The sequence below is a fragment of the Poecilia formosa genome, unplaced genomic scaffold (assembly GCF_000485575.1).
Source record: "Poecilia formosa unplaced genomic scaffold, Poecilia_formosa-5.1.2 Scaffold1, whole genome shotgun sequence".
Classification (NCBI taxonomy): domain Eukaryota; kingdom Metazoa; phylum Chordata; class Actinopteri; order Cyprinodontiformes; family Poeciliidae; genus Poecilia; species Poecilia formosa.
The window spans coordinates 3,986,980-4,008,981 of NW_006799940.1; the positions used below are offsets into that span (position 1 = coordinate 3,986,980).

Sequence of the window (22,002 nt, forward strand, 5' to 3'; positions counted from 1 at the left end):
CGTTTCACAATAGTTTGCTGGAGTTTTTGTCCAGAACTGGTGTAACTCAGCCGGGTTTGCAGGTCACTTCACTCCCTCATATCCTTCACAGATTTTCCTACAACTTCTCCATAGGATTGAGATCAGAGATTTGCGACAGCCACACAAAAACATTAACATTTGTTCATTTTAACCTACTTTATATCCACTTTAGCTGGATGCTTAGGGTTACTGTCCATGTGTAAGACTCATTTTCACCAAAGCTTTAGCTTCCTGCCTGGTCTTTAGATGGGGCTTCATTAGTTTTACATGATGTTCTTCCCTCATGATGACATCTATTTTATGAAATGCATCAGTTCCTCCTGCAGAAAACAACCCCACAACATGATGCTGACTCCGTCAAACTTAACAGTTGGGATGGTGTTCCTGGCAACCGTCTCACTTTTTCCTTCAAATGTAACTATGGTCATTATGGCCATCAGACAACAGGACATGTCTCCAAAAATGAAGGTCCTTGAAGGACAGTTTGACTGTCGATCATGACTTTGTCCTGTCATCTTCTTTGGCTTTTTTTCTGGAGTTGGTTTGCACATTTTGGACCAAAACACTTTCATTTCTGGGACACAGAAGCCACATCCTTCCTGAGTGGTATGATGGTTGTGCATGTCTAAACTTGTTTTAACTTGTTCGAACAGTTGAATGCGGCATCTCCAAGCACATGGAAATTGTTCCTAAGGAGCGTTTCTCTTCCAGTTATCGTGACTGATTTCTTATGACTTTATTTTGTCAAACAAGAAAGCAGTGTGTGCCAAGTGTGGCCTTAAGATACATGTACAGGTGAATGAAGTCAAATGAGTCAGTTAAAGTGACATCACCCTCATTGTTTGTGGAGAGAGTAATCTTTCTGTATGTAAACCTCTGACTTTGAAGATGAAGAATTTAGGTAATTCAACTAACCTAAAATAAGATAAGTTTGGTCTGATTTAAATTTAGACGGTAAGAAAAGTTGTAGGGAAATTTCTCTGGTGTATGTATAAATGTCTGGTGTCAGCTATATTTGTATTTTCCGGATTTTATTCTCTATCATACTTGTTTTCTATTAATCTGTTCATCTTTCTGTCATTTGTCAATCCAACTATGCTTCTAGTTCATCAGTTAGCTTTCCATTTTAAGCAAGTATTTCTTTGTTCATCCATTAGAAGATGAAGTAGTAGATGAATTAGTGGCTCTTTGGACAGATATTGGTAAATCCAATATTTACCAGTTTGTCCCTAGATGTACAATCATCTCCATCCATCTTTAGACCTAATGTACCTCTACCAATTGGCCCGTCCACCCATACTTGTGCCAGTTCTTCCTCAGGTCAACCAATTCTTCTTCCTCCATTGTTACTAGGGCTGTGTAATAATATTGATTTTGCAATATATATTGATATTTTCTTTCCTAGAAAAAAATTTTATATTCATCCGCAAGTATTGTAACATCCAACTGTCACCTTGCTCACTCACTGCTTGCTTTACCAGGAGAGTGATTAGGTCATCAGGCTTAGAGTGATTGCTTCAGATGTTAAGTGTCAAGGTTAAAAAAGTATCAAACTATTCAGAGCAGGATACTTGGTGCACTTTATTTACTTTACAAAGCATATAAGCTACAGTTTGTACTGTTTCAATTAAAAGAAACATGTTTTCTCACCACTTCTTTGATTCATTTTGTCCAGCTGTCGACTTTAAGTCTGTGACCATGTCCATCCAGAGCCAGGTATTGTGTAGTTGGTGCTTTTAATCAGTTTTCAGTTACATTAATTCAGTCCAACTCTATAACAGTCAAAATGTCACCAAAATCATTCTGTCCTCTAAAATCTTTCAGAAAATCGCAAAAGTGTATTGAATTGTATCATTTGCTGAATATCACAATATATATTGTATCGTGAGCAGAATATTGTGCATCGCATCGTGAGATTATTGTATCACTACAGCCCTAATTGTTACATTGGGTGTCCGTCCCTTTTTCCCTTGTCTTGTCGGTCAGGGATTTGTACAGGCTCCATATGTAAATCCTGATGACCACTGAATTGTCTCTCCAAAATTTATAGTGAAATTTTGTGTTTAGATTTTAAACGTGACCATATAAAAACAGACTGAGAAGCGCAAGTCTGGAACTAAAATTCAGTTCACTGTTTGAACAGTATGTGAATTTTGAATAAGCTTTTGCTATTTATCTTCACAAATCCCATATTTTTCCCTTCTTTCATGACAGTTAATAAAAGTAAAGGCCTGCAGTGGGTTATAGATGTGACCATAGCGTACCCCAAAGCGAGACCGATGGACATCCAGACGTGGATCTTTGGCTACAGGCCTCCTACAGTCACACATGTACATTACAGGTAAGATCCTGATTACATTCTCACTTTTCTCAGTGGTTCTTGTCCAACAATTCATCACTTTGTCACTCTGTGAGAAAAGACCATAACTATGCTTGGATATGCAAATAAACTGCTGCAAATATGCAAAAATCTGTCATAACATATACAATGAAGTAAGGAGGCTTTCATTTGCTTCTGGTGCAGTTTATCTTGCTAAAAAAACACGTTGTCTCATGACAGAATGTAAAATATGCAACATCCTCGCATACAGTCACCACCTTGTATCCAGCGGCTAAAAATATCTTTGCTCTTGTGCGAAGTGATGCAGTTTTTCCTCCGTGCTGTCCCGTTCTCCTTGCCCCACAGATTCTCCTCTGTTATCCACCTGAGACCTCAGTGATGGTTGGCCCTGATTAAATTTTTTATTTTTTTTTTGGTCACGGTTTGAGGGGAAAGTTGACCTTTGTGTGTTTTCTTTGCCGGCTGGATCAGAAAAGATCAAAGATCATCAGGTTGAAGTTGTCATGACCTTCCCTGATATGTGGGTGTGTGTGTGTGTGTGTGTGTTTGTGCTTCTCTGTCTGGGCGGCGATGGGACCAAAGGAGAAAAGGTGATTTATGAAGCCAGGCTCGAATTTCTCTAGAGGATTCTCTGTCCACTCGGGCAACAAACCAAAGGACTCATTAAATCTGTAATGAGAGCAGCTTTAGCTCCTCCCTTTTTTACAGGTCGCTCTAATCAGCCATCGATACGATCAGCTGAGTCAGCAGGTTTCTACTCCGGGACGGACGGGGAGCGCTCCAGGCGTGTAGACGGTGCTGATCGCTGAGAAGTTAGACCCACGCTGGTTCAGGTGCAGAGTCAACAAGAGGATTAATGTGGCTGCTGATCAAGGAAGCACAGTGAGGGTTGGGGGGGGAGGGAGCAATGTGATTCACTGTGGTGGTGGAGATGATAGCAGAGGCAGTTAGACCGCTGTGCCGCCCCATGGCTTTGCTTCTGCCGTGTCATTTAAGGATAGATTCTACGACAAGAGCATCTCGTCTTCGATTTGGTTTTCCTTATAATCCTTTTGGAAATCAGAGCATGAACATCACAGCACACTCTACATTTTTTATCCATGTGAAAACAAAAAGAAATTAACATGAAAAACAAATGGGCTTTTCTGTTGTTCAGCTGTAGAGGGAAAGTTTTATCTACAAATCGCGTTTTAAAAGCTGCAGAGATGCACCGATTTTGAATTTTTGTCTGATTTTCGGGTCAAGCAGGATTTTACCACATTACAATTTTTTTTTAAAGTGGACATTCATATTTTGAAAATGTTTGTATTTCCATTTGGGTTTCCACTACTTCTAAAAACAAGTCCAAGTGCTTGCAACACAAAAAATATCTAATTACATACTGTAATTTTGTTTGCTTTTGCCACTAAGTTTAAATGTGACAATTACATTTTCAAGGCTGCAACCCCAGCAAATAACAACCTGTTACCTAGCAACCCCAACTGAGCTCCAGGAATTTGGTTAGCGGGTTTTACAGCTGTATGCTCTGTACAGTGACTGCTGGAAAAGATGTTTTGTTGTTGACTTATCATCCAGAAACCACTTTCTGTATTCATGTTGGTTGTGCAGGAGGCTCTACTTCTGCTTTTCAAATATGTACAGTTGTATTTTGCTGCAAAAATAATTTATAAAATATCCACAAAAGCTCAGCATCTAGCATATCTTTTTTTTATTCTATTATTTAGTTTATTCAACAATCAGATTGGGGAAAAGTTCTTTCAGATATACCTGGAATCCGAGATCATGTAACTTATTTGAAAAAAATGCTTCTTTAGAAATATGGGTTCTTGACATCAATGTTGGAAACATCTGTGCTGCTGCAACATGTTCTGCATTAAGATGCTATTTTAGTCTTGAATAGCTTCGCTCCTTTTGGCACAACTTGAATACAGCAACAGTCTTTTCCAGCATCCCACCAGATCGTTGGTCGAAGCAAAAATTAACCCCTAGCGGGCCAAAAGAAACGGCCTTGTTGTCCATTTCTTTGTTTGCAGATACGACGTGTTCATCAGATTTACCAGAAACGCAACACAAAATTTCCAGATCGGAACTTCTGCATAGAAAGAAGAAAATTCAAGTATTAAAAAAAATGTGCGTTAATTAATTGAAATTAATGTATTTTAGTCCCAATAAATTAATACAGGCTTACTTTTGAAGTTTGTCTGCATTTTTAATGCTCTAAAGTAACATATAACTTGTATATTGTTAATTTATTGCTATGCTTTTTAGTGGAATTGATTTATTCTCAGCCTGTATTTACATCATAAACATGAGATGATAGTTATGCTTATTAGTGGGAGCACACATTTCTGAATGGCTTCTCACCATTTTAGTAATTCATTAAGACAGAAGCTCATATTTGTTGCGTGTTTTTCTCCCGTCTTTGCAGCCATTTCTGTTGTTTACGTGTCCTCGCTGTCCGTCTTTTCATTGTCCTCTTCAGCAGGCGACGCTGAAAAGCAGGACAAGACATTTTAATGCATGTGTGTCTGAAATCCAACATCATCTCCCTGCTAGTTTCAGTGTCGGCCAGCCTTCATAGAGGCCGTCCGTCCTCTGCTGTGTTATCATCTGTAGGCTCTATAGGCTGCATCTGTTCATGAGTATTGAGTAATATTCTGGATGAATCCACATCAAGGGCTCTTCACTTTTTCAAATCCGCCTTCCTCCTCCTCTTCCTCCCCTCCCATCAGCCCCACCCTCCCATTGCTGTCCCCCCTGTCCTCTCTCTTTCCGTATAATCTCAGCCTCCCAGATTGCAGCATCATAAGCCCTCTGTGAATGGCAGATGGGAAAGCTAGGTGGGAGTACAGAGGCCGAACGAGGGCAGAAGTGGGTGTTAAATACGCTAAAATCCGTTTTCCTTTAAATGCACCATCTCTTCTTCTTTCTCTTTGCTGGTGTTTGGTTTTCTTAAAGCTGATGTTTAGAAATATATGAAGTTTGATTTATGGAGTCTGACTGCCTGGTCATCACATGGTGGCTGTTGAACACAAAGCTTGATAAGTTTGCAGCAACAAATTCTGATTTGTTACATACCAAAAGAAAGAAATGTCTCCAATTACAAAATAGTTTGACTGTCTTCACCTTTTTTCTACTCCAGCTTAGCTAATTAATAACCCAGACAAGCTCAGGATTAAATCCTTCATTTTGTGCACACAGTTGTAATTAGTGTCTTTGGAGTATGACACTTTTTCCCAAGGATCAAAAATGTATTGGGTTTAACTCACCATAGGAAAATGTGCTAAAACTAAAGCTCATTCACAGAATTGATGAAAAAGTAGCATTAATAAAGCTAAAGCATTCATTTGAAATGCACATTTTCTAGATTTAATACACTTAACATTTATTGGTACACTGGGGTAGAGAGTAAAAAGCATTAGAATAAATTAATCTTGTAGTAGGATCATTCATAATGAAAATTTTGGGAAAATCCAACCATTGGTATATTTAATCAGTAGAGAGGAAAGCTCACCTTAAAGGCTTTGGCATATTTCCCAGTAAGACTCGGCGTAGCTCAATTGTTGTTACCATTTCTTCCAGTTCAGTCGCTGGGACTGAAAAGGCTGCTTTACTGTCTGATGAGACGTATGTTTAAGTTTATTAACATTTATTGAACTTAAATAAACATTAATGAAGATCCTGTGATGACCTAACTTTAGTTTGCTGACAGAAATCACCTGATTTTTATCTAAAGTCTCCTGTTTTTCACAGCTAATGATTCTAAAATGGCTTAAAATGTCACAGAATTGATGAAAAAGTAGCATTAATACTACCTAAAGAAACGGGCCTAAAGAAACGGGAATAGCTGCGTCTCAATTATAAATGTGGGCGAAACTTTGTAGATATTCTACTAACGTCGAAAAACTCAATTTCCCAATCACAGTGGTTCCATTAAACCTTATCGGGCTTAATGGAAAATATTTACTCACAGCACATTTAAAGAACTTTGTACAATTTAAAAAAAAAAAAGCAAAAATATCCAGGCAGAGATTTGAAACTTAGACCTTGAAGGGTTAAATAAGAAATACAATTAAAAGTGCAGAATAATTAATGCTGCTTATGTGTTTTAGAGCCTCACTCTGATTCAGAATACATCAGTCTGTAGATGTTTGTCCAAATATTCTCTTGATCAGGAACCATATTAACTTCCTCTTTCGCTGACCTTGACCATGAACACTCATACGTCGGGCTATTTGCTGACATCTGTGTGATTATCCACCCATACAGTCCAGATCCACTGGTAACGAAGCTTTTATTGCCCCCTTCAACCTGCCTCCTGCTCTGATAACGGAGGTATATGGGCACCATGAGGGATGGGTGGGGGGGAAGTTGGCTCAAGCCACGTAGACATGAAGATAAAAGTGGGGACAAAATACGTTTGCTGCTCCACATCACGTTTCAGGCCGCTTAATTTTACGCAGACTGAAGATAAGATAATTCAGCGTTACCACCATATCCATGATCTTCTGTTCGTTTTTAAGCATACACCGAGAGGTGTAATCTCAGTGGGAACGTGAGAGTTTTTGTAACATCGTGCTGACTCATGGTAGACCGGTGAAAGGAAATTAAATTCTGGTCACTGTCATCGTTCTCCTCTTTACAGATGTTCATCGAAACTTTAAAACTAGGATTACAGAGAGGTGGGAACCAGAGGAAAAGATTATTAAAGTAGAGTCAGTATATTATTATTATTATAGCAAATAAAATAAGTTCATACCAATAAGCTAATAATCAAACTTTCTCCTTAAGGCTGAAACAATTAATTTGATTAATCATGATGAATTCATTATTGAAATAATTGCTACATTTTGCTATCCAATTATTAACTGGTGATTATTATAAAGTAATCGGCATGTCCACCCTACACTATTTTGATAAGTTGAGCAGAAAGGACTGAAATTTTCAAATGCAGATATTAGAAGATGCTGCAAATGATTACACCAAGGAAATGCTGTTATTGCTGTTTATTCTCATTTAAAAAAGTAAATAAATGATTTGCTTATTGTTATTTTTAACACATTTCTAATCTTGCATAAAAGCTTACGTAGTTGTATAAAAAATTTGCAGAATGTAATCTCTATTTTTATCCGATTAATCGTCAGAATAATTGATTACAAAATAACTTTTAGCTTAATAAATTTAAGTGACAAAGGATAATAAAATGAATTTCCAAAAAATAAAATAAATTAATAAAAAAATGAAAAAAATAAAATAAAATAAAAAAGTAAAATGCAAGATTTCATAGCAAAAATGGACATGTTAAATATCTTTGAGTTTATTTCTGCTTCGTGATTAAACGTTGCTCCTTCGACTTGAGGAGTTTTCCATCTCTTTACGTTTGGGTGACGCCTGTCGCTCTGCGCCAAGCCGCTTCCTGGAACAGAGAGTCTCGACATGGAGGAAACGCTGATAGCGACCAAATGGAGCTCTTACTGATCGAACGTCAGCTGCTCCTCAGCCTCTGTCTGACTGCTGCTAAAGGTTCTTGGTCTCCACATCAAGTTCTTTGGGACCTCTATTAAGGAAACTCTGTGACTGTTTCTGAATGATGCATAAAAGCTCAGGCACTGTTTGAAAGCGGCTCTCTTGTTTGTTTGTTTTTGAAGGTTTTCCCCACCAGAGATTTGGGCCTAATGGAGTCACCAAAACAATGACTGGCATCACTCCAAACAGCCCTGTGTAGAAAGCAGACTTTTACAGCCAAAGTCAAGTTTAATTAGCTTCCTTGGGAAGTTTAGAGTGGAAACAAAATCTCAAGAGCTGCACAGAAGCTAAATGGTCCATGAAAGGCCGAGTTGGTATGGTCAACTTTCCAACTAGACTGCTAAAAGAGGAACTAGCAGCTTATTACTTTAATAATCAATTATTCTATTGATTATTCTGATGATTAATCGGATAAAAAAAATTGGCACACTCTCCATACTTTTCATTTAACCACTTAAGCCTTTTTTATTCAATATTGGAAATGCATAAAACGACGCAAACAATTTGAATCCTTTTTAAAATAAGCAAATAAACATTATATTGCCTTAAATGCAATAACATAGCATTTCTATTTGAACCTGGGGAAACTAAAATTATGAACATATTTGCAGATAAAGATGCTCTCATCTTAAATGCAACATGTATTTCAGCGTAATTACTGCTCTGAATTTTTTTTTTTTGTTTCAGCAAATGACTTTTTTTTTTACAATTAATCAATTTACTATATTAGTATTTCAGTAACTGGTTCTTTGCGATTAATCCGATTAATTGTTTGTTTCAGCCATTAATTAAATTATACAACATGTTGCGCAATTTAACATTTTCTATTCAGTTGTTAACTCTTCAGCAACTCCTGCAGCAATTATCTGAGGCTTCGCATGTCAGGATGTAATTAATCGTTTGCGTGTAGCGCAGGTCGTCACGTGGTGAAAGCCTGACGCTGAAGTTTCCTGACAGCAGAAACTCCAGCTCCCCTCAGCTGTCTTGTCTTTGGGCGTCAGGTTACCAAGCAGGCCAGTGCCAAGTGGGTTAGAGTGGAGCCGAGAGCGCAGCCGTGGCCGAACGCCAACACACCTCCACCGCCGTCATCACTACTGTACCCTGCAAACACAAACACCAGCATCTTCGGGTTCCTTACAGCGGTGTTTCTGTTGCTCTGAGGGGATCTTTGTTTGGGGCCCGGCTGGCAAATCTTCAGTCGGCTTAACTTGGCGTCTTGCATCAATCGTGATGCTGTACATTAATCAATGGGGTTTTTATGTAGGAGCATCCAATAGAGTATTCGCATAAGTACTGCTAATTTGTCTCTCCATATATGACACTCAAATCAATCATGCATATTCAGATTTTTTTAATACATGTTTTTATTGAATTTTAAAACTTGAATCCAAAAATATACAACTATACAAAACCCTTAGGATTAAGACAGAGAAAATGAAAATGATAAATACAGCTCTGGAAAATAATTAAGAGACCACTGTAGTGAGTTAAAATATTAGTGTTGTTTCTAAATGAATATGAAATTGTTTTCTTTGTGTTATTCGAGGTCTAAAAGAACTGCATCTTTTTTGTTATTTTGACCATTTCTCATTTTCTGCTAATAAATACAAAATTTTTGCTTGGAATTTCAGATACATGCCGTCAGTAGTTCATAGAATAAAAACAAAAAAACAATGTTCATTTTACTCAAACATATACCTATAAAAAGTAAAATCAGAGAAATTAGTTTTTTCCAGAGCTGTAGAAGTTGTAAAGTCAAGACACAGATCCCTGCATTAATAAACCCTGACTTCAGTTCCTATGATATTTAGTTTCTCAAAGCTGCTGTTCAGCCCTGTTAAGGTATGTTAGTTTTTCCAGTCCCAGCAAGTTTCCTCTTTTCAGAAATATTTGAAAGAACTGCTCACGAAGGCAATCGGTTGCCTTCGTGATTTCTTAACAATTTTAGGGTTAAGAAATCCAGTTTCTTAATTTTGGACACTTCTGCAAAAGTCTGAAAATCAACCACCGTCTCATTTTATTCTGCTATGAGAGAGAGAGCTGACTGACAGACCACCAGGTCACGTTTGCATGTGAACGTTTAAAAATAGACACCCCACAGTTGCCAACATAGTGACTTTGTTGCTATATTTAGCAACTTTTCAGAGCAAAAAAAAAAATCTCAATTGGCCAAAACTGTAATTGGTAGGTCAAGTTTTTTAAAAGCTTGAAATATTTTTGACTTGAAATCTGTTATTAAGGTTATTCAACCATTAGATTGGTGCAAAGCTTTGCTATACTATACCCAGTCAGTTTTCAAATGTTTCAGTTTTCAAATGAGCCACTGATCGTTCTTGGAACTTACTTTAGTGCTAATAGGCTAATTCCTTTTAGCACAATCTGTACACAGCCCATCATATTGTTTTTTTGAAGCAAAAATTAATCCCCAGTGAACCAAAGGAAGCGGGGGGTTTTTTCAACCGTCATTTTACGGTTCAAGTCAAAAATATTTATTTTACAAGCGTCAGAAACGTAACAGAAAGTTTCCGGCTCAGGACTTTTGTGTGCATTTTTACAAAATTCATTAATTTATTAAACAATTTTAACGCATCACTTTTAATTTGTCAAAACTGACACGTCAAAATCAATGTTAATCGAAATGAACTCGTTAAAGTTTCACTCCTATTGCATACGTGTGCATGCCACACTTTTCAGAACACTATAAATCTCTGGGAAGTTGCACCTCATTTTCCTGCCATTTCATGATTGTTTGCACCACTTTCTATTGATCTACATAAGAATCCCGTTAAGTTACATTGAAGTTTGTTGTTGTAACATAAACGATGTGGAAAAGTTTAAAGTGTATGACTCCTTTTGCAAGGTAACAAAAGAGCTTTTAATTTTACTGGTGGTTCTTTAATTATAAGAAGGCTGAGGTTCATAACATTCCTCGCCTTGAGTTTACTGGAAGAAACGGCTTAGAAAATAAGCGGCTGCCTAAATAAATGACTAGTGGATGACATATTTGTAGATCAGGTGTTTTCTGAAGCCCTTCAACTTTCCCCCCTCGCCTGCTAATTTTCATCCGCTGGCGTTTCTGCAGATGTGGCCACAGTGGCTCTTCTCAAAACAAAGCCGGCTGATGATCCAGTGAAAGCGGCAGATTAGCGCTCGCCCTCTCTCTATCAAAGTGCGTTGCTGTTTCTTTTGGACCCGAATCGGTGGAGGCCCTCCTTCAGACCTCAGCTGCTAAAACAGCTTGTGCAGCTGCTCCGGGCCGCAGACGAATCTGATTTCTGCATGAATATTTCAGCTGCAGGAAAGCGCCGCGGCAGCCACCTGCTACCCAAGCCCATAAACGCTCCAACGCGGCTAATAAGTGGCCAGGGCCGGCTTTTGTTTCTCCCCTTGCTATCGGCTTACGTCTCCGAGCTCGGAGCCTCTAGGAAGGTGTGAGGCTCTTTCTAGGTTTACCCGTTTTGCATTGGATAATTAATCACATTCACTCGTTCATTTTACTACGTGGATGTAATGAAAGAACTCGGTTAACCCCTTCGGGTTTGGCTCTTTACGAGAAGTAGTATGGATTTATGCGTCGATTTAATTTATCATCAAGAAAGCAAAAGGTGTTTGTGCTTCATCGATCAGAGTGTATTGAGTGAACGCATTTTTCCTCTTTTCCAAGGATTTTGACAAGCAATCTGTGTGAGTGGTTCCTCTGGAACGTGATTGACCTGAACGACACCTGATAGCTTTGAGAATCGGATTTCCTTTTTTACCTCTAATCACACTATCAAGTTTGACAACACTGTTGTTCTGAAACCATTTCGTCTAAAAAAAAAAAGAAAAAAAGAAAAAGTCTTTCACAGAATTGGGTAAGATTTCTTCCTGAATGTTCACTGGCATTTCACACATTCTGGGAATTTGCTCTACATCGCTGGGATCTTGTTCAGACTTGCCACCTTATAGGTAGCTGCTGTGTAGTAAGTGCTTTTGTCCATTAAAAAACGAATTACTGTACAGAAATCCCCCAGATACGCCTGCTTAGTCAATGTTACATAAAAGCAATAATGCTTAATACATTAGTGTGACTTAAACATAAAAGAAACGATGATTATGAGAGTAATTTATTTTGTAGGTTCATTAATTAATCAGCTCTCTACTGATTGGAGAAGATATTTACTTTGTATGTTTTTACTCTCTAGGAAAGACGGCCCAAAACTGAGTTTAAGTGAAGAACACGCACTACTAATCCTGTCACGTTACATTTTGCTGGACGACAAATATACACAATAACATTGTTGTTTTGGGAACATTTTTAAGTAATAAAATGGTAATGACAAAAATAATAATGCAAGAGAACATTCTAAAAGATCTGTAAACTTTAAATTTTGATGAACATTTAACATTTTAACAAAACGACAAATAAAATGAAGTCTTTGTAAACAAATTGTCCTTCAAAAAAAATGGGGGGTAATTGAGACCAAAGCACCAAACTGAAGACTTTTAGCATCCGGTTTTTTGGTAGAAAGAGAGAAGAAAAGAGATAAATGGTAAATAATTGAGTTTGTTTTAATTTATCATGCGATTAATTGACTTATTGATTATTGTGACAGGCCTATGCACGGCTGATTAAAATTACAGCTTTATTAAAGAATTAGACATTAACACTTTTAAACAATCAGTGTTTCATGTCCTAGCCACTGCCTGTGACAGCAGACCATGAAACTCATGTCTGCCATGTTTAAAACAACATTCTAAGTCCCATGATCATGTAAAAGACCAAACGGGTTCCCTCTACCTTCATGGTGGGCATTATGTGGACAGGAAACGTTGAGTGCAGAGGGAGAAGTGCTTATCTGAGGGAGGAGATTGTAACCTCTGTTTGAAGGTGACCAGGAGCTGCTTTGTGTGCAAACGCAGCCCAGTAGAGACCCCTAGTGGGAGGAGACGAGATTTCACCGGCAGCAGCTCCATGACGGCACCTGAAAGTGACCTTTTCCATTTAGCATCTCTTGTTTTCCTGGGATCAATCATAATGTTATTTCATATTATTGATAGCTGATATGTAGGTTGTTTTTTTTTTTTTTTTTTTGGAAAACATTCTGTGGAAGGGAAAAATATATATTTGAATGTTTGTTTTTCTAGATGAATAAAATAAGTTTTTTTTTTTTTTTTTTTTGGAAAACATTCTGTGGAAGGGAAAAATATATATTTGAATGTTTGTTTTTCTAGATGAATAAAATAAGTTGTAGTAATTTTGTATTAATTGTTGAAAACCAAACAATATTTTCAATATATAGTTCAATTTTTTTTTCCCCTCAGAATTGTGACATTACTGTGATTAGAGATTTCTAAATTTACTTTCTTTTTATCGCTTATCAAAGTGAGGAATAATTGCAAAATTAAAACTAAAGAGGCATTACTTACAACTTATTACTCGGGTTTTAATAAGTTTAATAATCCTGGTTGAATCATAAATGAGTGAAGAAAATCATGCTTTTTTTCCTGGCTATTTATTTGCAAACATTATTATTATTACTTTATTTTGAAGTCTGGACTTTTATTTCCTACAACAAACATACAAGGATTTTTTTTTTTTTGGTAATTTTTTTTATAGTATATTGAATCCATTTAGTTAATGACAGCTTCTGAAATATTTCTGCTTTATTTACACAATATCCCTAAATTTCTCACCTGTAAAGAGGCTCAACATTCAGTAGTTTTTAACCATTTTTTCCCCCTGGATGGAAAATAAACAGACATTTTAGTTATGAGCTGATGAAATATTTTTTATTTTCCGTCGACCAAATGTTTACCGCAGAGCGTAACTGCTGATAATGGTGTGTTCGTACCTCTACTTGTCCCCGCTCTTGGCTCCTCTTCACTGTTCTCGTCTGCATTTAGGAAATGCTGAGAACTTTCCAGCCTCCACATACGAAGCCGAATCACTGAGGCTTTTTAAAGTGCAGCTTCTCGCTGAATTGCGACTGACTTCTCACTTTCTTGATGGCTGAACTGACTGAACTTTAGCAGTTAGATGTTTGTCGTTTTTTTTTTTTTCTGACTCGGTCCTCCCACTCCCTTGTGAGTCATTTAGTGGAGCTCCATGAGTCTGTCTGCTGTCGGGGGCTCCCCTCAGCACTTCTGCCTCTCTGTGGTACTCCACTGAGGCTGCCAGCTAATGAATCCACAGAAAGAGAAAAAAAAGAAAATCAGCAAACACAGAGACAGCTGTAACGGACACCAGCATGAGGTGAAACACTCTGTTAGGGAGCGGTTTTAGCATGCATTGTTTGAGTTTCAGGCTTTAATAAATAGTTTCTGAATGTTTCTTTCTACAGAACTGGTGAGTTTTTTGCTGCTAAATGCAGCAGAGTTTATGTTCCTGCTTGTTTTATGACTCGGGGTGCGGCCGAGTTTGGGTTAAAAACACCAGATTTTAGTGGGTAATTTAAAGGACAACCTGTTGAACTCTAATGGTGTAAAATTACCTGAAAGTGAGGACTGGGTAAATGTGACATTTTTTATTTAAATAAAGGTTATTTTTCAAAGTAATTTCAATAAATGTGCTTTAAAAATTCAGGCCGAGTCAGAATCAAATTTATGAATGTTTGCCTCTGAACTTTAGTTGCTGTAAAAACTTCAGTTTTGTGTTTACACTCAGATTCCTGCTGTTACGGCTAGGCGATAAATCGATTTTTATCAATTTAATTATCTTATTTTATTTTTTAAGCTTTCATTTTTATGGAAAAATCTCTCCCCCCTAATAATGCATTTCTTGGTTTTTCATGGTTCAGAATGATGAGTAAAATGAGGAATGTTGAGCATTTTGTGAAGTTATACTTTAGTATAAGTTTTACAGATAAAACTTAATCGAAATACTTAATCTTTTAACAAATCAGCATAAAATTAGGACTTTGAAACAATTGTGCAAAATCAAAGAAGGAGCCATGGACTAAGTTGCTTGCATTAGATCATAACACAAATAAAGTTTTTTTTATTGTATTTAAATAATAATAATAAATTTTAAGAAACTAAATAGAAAAACTGTGTCTTTATTCTGCTAATAATATGAAAACATTCTTGTAAATAAACAAAAATTCTCATAGCATAGCCGTAATACTCTATCGTATGACACAGAAGGGAAGATTGAAATAAAAGCCCGGTCTTGAAAATATTTTCTATCATTTGTAATTTCTTTCTTTTAGAAAAGAAAGTGAGGAAAAATAAATTGTATGAGATTTTAAATTTCAGCCCAAGCTGCTGTTATATGGGAAATGCCTTCATCTTTTTCTCTGCAGGTCTGGGACTCCAATCTACACAGAAATCCTTTTTCTTTTTCTTTTTTAAATTATGTCTTTTCCATCTCCCTGTTCTGTTTCAGGATGTACCCAATAAAAGAGGTTCCTATGGAGGCAGAGGCCCTGACTGACTGGCTGTATCAGAGGTTTGTGGAGAAAGAAGAGTTGTTGGCTCACTTCTACAACACAGGTATGTTTGTCCAGCTAAAATGTATCATTATTCTGCTGCAAAGTTACTTAAAACTACACTGAAAAAACACTAAACCTTTTGCATTTTTGGTCTAGTTTCTAGTCTAAATGTCTTAGTAACTTACAAGTCAGAAAATTGTTTAAAAAACTGAAGGTCAGGACAAATATTAAAAATAATTGTTCTTCAATTGGAGGGATTCAGGTGTGGAATAATTGTTGTGAGGAGTTACAAGCTGTGTTTGCACTCTTTAAATTAAAAAAGTATCAAAATCACCTGCTAATCAAATGCTATAGGGTTTAAATATGAGTAAGGGTTTGTCGACACACCCAACTGTTTTGATTTTGATAATAGAGTATGAATATTAAAAAGTGATGGTAGAAGATAAATACACTTATGCTTCCATCTACACTTTGTGTTCTTGGCCTTGACAGGAAGTTAAATATTTATCTCTTAGTTTGTCCTTTCACTTTTTTTTTGTTTGTTTTCAGCAATGTATGTTCTTTTTTTACTTGTGTATGGAAGTGTTAAAAATTACCCCCAAAAAACATGAATGTGCAAATATTGTTTTTGCAAGAAATCGGAGATTGTTTTGAGTCAATAATTCCTTAATATTGACGAGAAAATACTAGTTATAAGTGAAATAATCTGCCGGTGGAGCAAGAGATTTCACCCAACTTATAATGCGTTATATTAATAATAAGCTTCATTATTCTTACTTATAATGTGGGAAAAACGTCTTGTTTTACTAGCAAATTTATTATGATACTTATAGCAAGTATTTTTTCAGCAATCTTAAGGAATTATTGGCTTAAAACAAGCTTCTATTTCTTTTTGAAAAGTTAGTTTTGTCTTATTTCAAGTGTACTGGGATATTTCCACTACAAATTTCCACATACTTGGTTAGACTTTGTTTTTGTAGTGCATCACCTCGACGAGATTAACATAAAGCATAAAAATTACATTTCAGAGTCAAATGATTTCTCCCTCCCCCTCCAGGATCATTCCCTCCTCCAGATGGCCAGAAGGAGGCAGCTTCCCGGCAGATGACCCTCGACCCCGTGTGGCTGTGCATGGTCCAGTCGTTTGCTTTCGCCTCCGGCTACATGTGGTACAACGTCCTCCAGTACCTCTACTGCTGTTTATTTTGAGCGCGCGGACGAGCCGGGAGTCTTTATCGGACCACTGGAAAAGCCTCAGGATCAGTCGCCATGTGTGTGTGTGACCCGACGTCACACTTTAACCCCCTCCCTGTTCCCTTCGCCTCCTTTCTTCTACGATGGATGAATGTACATCTGCAGCATTGGAGAGACCTGACAGGACTCGAGGAAAACAAACTAAGTCATGAACACAGATTTCAAAAGTCCATAAAATACGACAACGGTCACACGGATAGGCAACTCGCACACAGACCCAACGCCACACACTCGCTCCCCTCACCGTTCACATTTTAATGTTTACACGTTCTCATACATGTAGACACTTACATGACTTTTAGTGGAAGGCGACGAAACGAGGCTCAGGACCGGACTCGCTCCCCCCTCTCCGAGGCTTCAGCCGTTGTAGTTTTTCAGAGTATGCAGTACGTCTGGACATGTCCGTTCGACTAGAAGCTAAACGCCCTCACTCTTCTTCCTCGCGAGAGTCGCCGAAGACGCCCCCCACTGGACCTCTCTTTGAGCCCGCCGATGATTCAGCTGGCTACACGTTGCAGGGCGGGTGGCTGTTTAAATGTTGAGGCGACGCAGCCTTCATTGCACTAAGGATCCATACTGCCCTAACTGCTCCCCGCCCCAGGAAAGACTTCGAAATGGTAGCTGTCAATCGTTTAATTTATTTTTAATTTCTTCCTTTTAACCCGCATATCTTCTCAACGACCGCCATTGTATTTGTTGTCTTTATTTTGGGGGGGTGGGGTATGTTGTTTTTAAATCATCAGGACTGTTTCTGTCCTTGTGTCTAATAATGTGGCAGAGCTTGCTGAAAAAAGTGGGATTATGTTTCTACTTCTGCTCAGAATCTAAAGGGATTGTGGCTGTGATTCGTCGCTAGATGAAAGAAGACGGGACTTACCAAAACATTTATTTTAAAATGAATAAAAAAAATGTTAAAAGAAAAAAAAAAGCTGAAAATTTAACTATGGAAAAAGTAGGAAAAGATGAGCAGACTGGTCATCTAAGATGTACAGCGCTGTGAAAAGTATTTTACCCCTTTTAGGCCTTTTTTATTTTCAGTTTTTTATTTTTATTTTGTCGCTTATGTTCCAGATCATCAAAAAAAAACTTGATATCAGACAAAGATAACCCCAGTACAAACAAACAAACAAACAAACAACTATTTAATTTATTAATGTGAAACTTAATATCAGCCATCAAATGTTGTTTTGGTCCATTTTCATTTGGAGATTTTTCATTTTTCATCTCAGCCACGTCGGATAATTTTCCAGCATGCGTTGCATATTTGAGATCATATCATATCATCAGTCCAGGCTTTGACTAGGCCACACTTTTCTTTTTTTTTTTTTGGAGTCATTTAGAGGTGGGTTTATCTCAAGTGTGTTAAAGATGTGGTGATGAACGAACCAAATTTAGCTGTTCAAATTAATTATGTAAAGTCGTATTTGACAGCTTGTTTTCCAAAATGCTACCAGGTTTGAATCATGTGTAAGAAGACGCACATCTTCCCAAAGGTTAGATTTCTTTTGTCTCAGGTTCATAGAATATTTTCTCAAAAGTCTTGGGGGAAGTTCAAGATTTCTTTTGTCAGTGTGTAACAGACCTTTGTGGTCTTTGTGGTGCGAAGCATGACACGTTTTGTCCGTTCTCCTCATTATTGTTGAGTACTGAATATGAACCTTTACTGAGGCAAGAGAGGCCAGCTGTGCTTTAGATGTTCGCTAACTTCCTGGATGAGTTGTTGACGCATTTTTGGAGTAATTTTAATACATCTGGGGAGCTTCTGCATTTGTGAATACTAAATTTCGCTGTAGTTTGGAGTACCAGAAATGAAACAAGCACTGTCAACCTTTTTGGGTTGATGGAAATCTGTGACTTTTTCTGTGAGATAATCCAGACGACTTCATGTTCCACCTCCAGTGGTCAAATTTTTTATTCTTCAATCAATTCCTCACAGCCGAGTGAGGAAGGATCAATGCAATCAATCACTGTTTATTAATTCTTAAAAGGGAATCAATTACATCCCAAAAATGCAAAATCTTACAAGCTGTTTTTTGCCTAGTTTCTACTGCAAATAGACAACTTGAAATAAAACAAAACTAACTTGCAAGTGATGTTTCGGTCAATAATTCCTCAATATTAATAAAATCCTAGTTTCGCATATAACATGGGAAAAATGTTCTGTTATAAGTGGAAAAGAAATTACCTTTTTAAATCAATATTAAGGAATTATTGACTTAAAACGAGCTCCTATGTCTTGCTGTTAGTTTTGTCCTACTTAAAGTATGCTAAGGAACTTGCACTAGAAACTAGATGAAAAATACTTGGTAAGATTTTCTGTTTTTGCAGAGTTCTTCTTAACCGAGGTCCATGTTCATTGGGTTCGCTCTTTCTCTTAAATAAAATCATTGTTTGAAATCTGATTTTTATTTTTTATTTTTTTTTTGGGTTATCTGTCTGATATTAATGTTTGATCTGAAGCATTTAGTTGTGATTTAAAAAAAATAAATAAATCTGAAACGGGTAAAAGAAAATCGACAGCACTGCCCCTCGTGGGTTCCTCTGTTTACCCGTCAACGCTGCAACTCACACACACAAAAAATACTTTCATGTTGCTGGAGGATATTAAACTTCTGTCCTGACAGTAATTTCAGCAAAGCTGAATGGAGAAAACAGATATTTAAGCCATATAAGACTTGTTGTTGGCGGTGAGAGAGTGCATTTTCTTTCTTGATTTTATAGAAAGCTACCCTAATGTTTAGCATTCTACAATAGAGATTTTGGCATACAGAGTTATAGGTGTCATAACTGTAAATTTACAGCATAACCTGCCTAGATGAGTGTGTGTGGTCGTCTTTACCCCTCATTTTTATATATAAGACTCATGTCGTGTTGCTCTGTGACGTCACATTTTGAGAACCGTTTCACCTCCAGTGGTCAAATTTTTTTTTCAAATGTTTTTATTTTATTTTATTTTTTCTATTTAGATTACGTGAACAGTTTTCTTTTCTCCATGTCATGCTATGTTTAAATCTTGTACATAACAAAGTTGAGAAAATGTTAGAAATGACTGCAGTGTCTCTCATTGGTGGTCCATGATCATTACAAAAAATATTATTTTGAAATATGAATGTTTAAGGAATAAAAAAAAAAAGAAAGGCTTTTACCTTAACTTTACAGTATTACCCTGTATTTTATTTTACTTTTTTTTTTATTTTGTATTTTTGGAAATGTGCTTATAAAGTTATGGCTGCTGTACCTCCATGTGTGCCGCAACACACAGGGGTCCGGCTGCAAACTGTTGAAATAATGAATATTTAGAAGAAGAGATCTCAAGCCTTACCGGACGTGCCGGTTGAATACAATCTCAAATAATGCTGTTTCCTCTCGACACCTTTTGGGTTTGGTGTACGTTTCTGAGAAATGATTATGAGGTGACGAAGTAAAACCGAGTGAGGAAGGAGCAACCGTCACAAACAATTGAAGCTCTCTCGAATGTTCCCGTGTCGTGGTTTTTTTTTGAAAAAGGTATATGTAACTTTCGTGGAGGAGCAGAAGTTATCAATGTCAAACTAATGCAAAAAAAAAAAAAAAAGGTGCATTTTAGTTGCTGCCCTCCTGCTGTGCCACTGTTGGTAAAAACTGTGTGAAAAACAAACAAAAAGGGCTACCTGATTAGGTAGGTGAAAACATTTTGAATCGGACTGTAAATGTGTTTCATCCACTGTCCCCCTCAGATTCCCCTCCATTGTGAGAGTGACTTGAAATGAAGCATAATCTTACTGCTTTTATTTTTTATTTTAATTTCAATGTTTTCACTATGTTTCCAAAGAAGGCGGGGGAAATGTTTTCCAAGATGTGGTTTTAGGAAATGAACACAATAGGGATTAAAACGTATAATGCTAGAATTGTCTCTGATTTTCCATTTTGTACTTCTCCTTTTAATTCCTAGCTGCACAGCCATTTTACAACACAAACAACTTGTGCTGGAATAAAACATCATAAAGATCCTAACAGTGTGCATCTCTTTTATTATTCTAGTCTATAATATTCTTATTCTGATGGTGCCATAAGCTTTATCCTCTTCCTTGATGACCATGCCTGCCTTAATGTATTTTAAGAATAATTTGCAAATTTTTTTTTTACTATGATCTTATGTATTTTCAATATATAATCCACAGATAAATATTGTACTAGTTATTCCAGTTAAAAGTTAATGGTATTCAGTTTTTGTGCTTTTCATAATCTCTTATTTCAAGTATCTTGAAAATTGCTTGAAATATGTTAAATAAATGTCGAAAATATCTGGGTAAGTGTACAAAAATTTATATATACTTCCATAAATGCTAGCCTCCAAAGTAATGGGTAAACAAAACTAGCATAAAAATGTGTTTAAATTGTAGAAAAGGCATGTTCTAATGAAACATTTTGACAGTATCATGTCAGTAGCTGGGAAAGCTAATGGGCAAAATTAGCATTATAATCCATTTCTATATGAAAAATATTAAAACCACCACCCTAGAGCCTTTTCCCCATCTGCCACTTGTGTGTTAGACCTATAAAATATTTATTTTGTTTATCATTGTGCACAATGATCCTTAGAATGAGATGTTCTTGCAATCCATGAATGTAATCAAGAGTTAATGTCTGGTAATATAATAATTTTCAATTATATTTTAGCACGTTGCTCCTTAACATGGATCATTTTACTGTTCACAATCCCTTTAAAAAAGATCTTTTTTTTTTTCCAAACCATGCTTGAGCTTCACCAAAGTGCAGAAAATTCATTGATTTGTACAAATGTCGAGGCCCCAAAGTAGTGAGTGTAAAGCCGCAAGAAGAATCCAGGATTTGAATTTGTCGACTCCTATGGTGTCCTTTCACGTAATGTGAGGCCTGAAGTTTTCAGAGAACTGGTTTTGACTGATCTCAGCATAAGCAGAGCTTGCTCTTGCTCAGTCTTGTTCCTGTTATTTAACCATCCTGTCAGTTTAAGCTGTTTAAAGTGTCTGGGTTTTGTTACATAGCTCCTATTTCAGGCGTTACCTCAAGCAGGGACTTGGCGGGATGTCTGCTTGCACTCAGTGCATTAGTAGAACTGTTAGTTACTGTTACTGCATTATATTAATTAATTGCATCATATTAACTCGTTTTTTTTCAGTGTCTGACTTCTTAAAACTCTTAGTTGGCAGTTTATGAAGAAGATCATTTGAACCTTGAATCAATTTGAGTGACAGCACAAGGTCAGGCCTGCAGAAAAGCCAAACGCTTTTGGGCAGCAAATGAGAACTGAGGCTGAACAGCAGGAAGTGAGCTGGAAAATAGGATTAAATATGCACCGAGGTTTACCAAAACAGTCAGGAGGCAAGGCAGGGTGGCTGCTCTTCCACATGGTCTGCTTATGGAGGAGGAAGAACAAGAGGAGGAGGAGGAGTTCTCCACACATGGATAACCAAGGTCACCCACATG

General features: G+C 37.0%; 1 protein-coding gene across 1 annotated transcript in view; it reads left to right on the forward strand.

Annotated features, from left to right (window-relative positions):
- Positions 1 to 17,471, forward strand: part of lpgat1 (lysophosphatidylglycerol acyltransferase 1) — a 49,142-nt gene extending 31,671 nt beyond the window's left edge. The window contains exons 6-8 of the mRNA XM_007545855.2: positions 2,236 to 2,362; positions 15,255 to 15,361; positions 16,358 to 17,471. Coding sequence (XP_007545917.1) covers positions 2,236 to 2,362; positions 15,255 to 15,361; positions 16,358 to 16,509 — 386 coding nt within the window. The 3' untranslated portion in view covers positions 16,510 to 17,471. The remainder of the gene's footprint in view (positions 1 to 2,235; positions 2,363 to 15,254; positions 15,362 to 16,357) is intronic.
- Positions 17,472 to 22,002: the final 4,531 nt, after the last annotated feature.